This window comes from Nestor notabilis, unplaced genomic scaffold (genome assembly GCF_000696875.1).
Source record: "Nestor notabilis isolate BGI_N333 unplaced genomic scaffold, ASM69687v1 scaffold20345, whole genome shotgun sequence".
NCBI lineage: Eukaryota > Metazoa > Chordata > Aves > Psittaciformes > Psittacidae > Nestor > Nestor notabilis.
In genome coordinates this window covers 2674-2883 of record NW_009928128.1, presented here as the reverse complement: position 1 = coordinate 2883, position 210 = coordinate 2674, and the positions used below count along the sequence as shown (strand labels likewise).

The window sequence follows — 210 nt, the reverse complement described above, 5'->3', positions numbered from 1 at the left end:
GGTGGGGATGCCGGGTTCCTGCGCCCCCCCAGGGGCGAGCCTGTCCTGCGGGACATCGTCCAGTTCGTCCCCTTCCGGGAGTTCAAGAACGTGAGTGAGGCACCGGGGATCCTCCTGTCCCCTCCTGTCCCCATGGCAGGACCAAGCATCACGGCACAGCAAGCCATGGATGCTGCTCTGCGCACTGGTGCAGGTGCCACCCCCAAGTTC

At 66.2% G+C, this 210-nt stretch overlaps 1 protein-coding gene across 1 annotated transcript in view; it reads left to right on the top strand.

Annotated features, from left to right (window-relative positions):
* Nucleotides 1-90, top strand: part of CPNE7 (copine VII) — a gene marked incomplete at its 3' end in the record, with an annotated part of 5156 nt that extends 5066 nt beyond the window's left edge. The window contains exon 14 of the mRNA XM_010014388.1: nt 33-90. Within this exon, the coding sequence (XP_010012690.1) occupies nt 33-90 (58 nt within the window). The remainder of the gene's footprint in view (nt 1-32) is intronic.
* Between the last annotated feature and the right edge of the window lie 120 nt (nt 91-210).